Raw genomic sequence first — 398 nt, forward strand, 5'->3', positions numbered from 1 at the left:
CCTGAAAGCAACGGGCAAGCACGCGTTTGACATTGCCGTCGAGTATCGGCCGGCTCTGCTCGCAGGCAAACGTTAAGATAGCCGCAGCAGTCGAGCGACCGATACCCGGCAAGTCCAAAACAGCTTCGAATTCGACTGGAAATTGACCATCGTGCTGATCGCAAATTATAATCGCCGCCCGATGAAGATTTCGAGCACGGGCATAATAGCCGAGGCCTTGCCAGTGCCGTAATACCGAATCGATATCAGCAATCGCGAGGCACCTTATTGTCGGAAAGCTTTTTAGAAACCGATGGTAATATGGTATTACCGTGGCAACCTGCGTCTGTTGCAACATGATCTCCGAAAGCCATACCCGGTAGGCCGTTTTATCAAACTGCCAGGGTAAGTCATGGCGG

General features: G+C 52.0%; 1 protein-coding gene across 1 annotated transcript; it reads right to left on the bottom strand.

Moving 5' to 3' along the window:
- Window positions 1-22: 22 nt before the first annotated feature.
- On the bottom strand, window positions 23-382 carry LOC106820590 (A/G-specific adenine glycosylase-like; the record flags this gene model as incomplete). Its single annotated transcript, XM_014825097.1, has 1 exon — window positions 23-382. A coding segment is annotated over one exon (360 nt), but the record flags the coding sequence as incomplete, so codon positions are not given.
- Window positions 383-398: the final 16 nt, after the last annotated feature.

The sequence above is a fragment of the Priapulus caudatus genome, unplaced genomic scaffold (assembly GCF_000485595.1).
Source record: "Priapulus caudatus unplaced genomic scaffold, Priapulus_caudatus-5.0.1 Scaffold28872, whole genome shotgun sequence".
Lineage (NCBI taxonomy): Eukaryota > Metazoa > Priapulida > Priapulimorpha > Priapulimorphida > Priapulidae > Priapulus > Priapulus caudatus.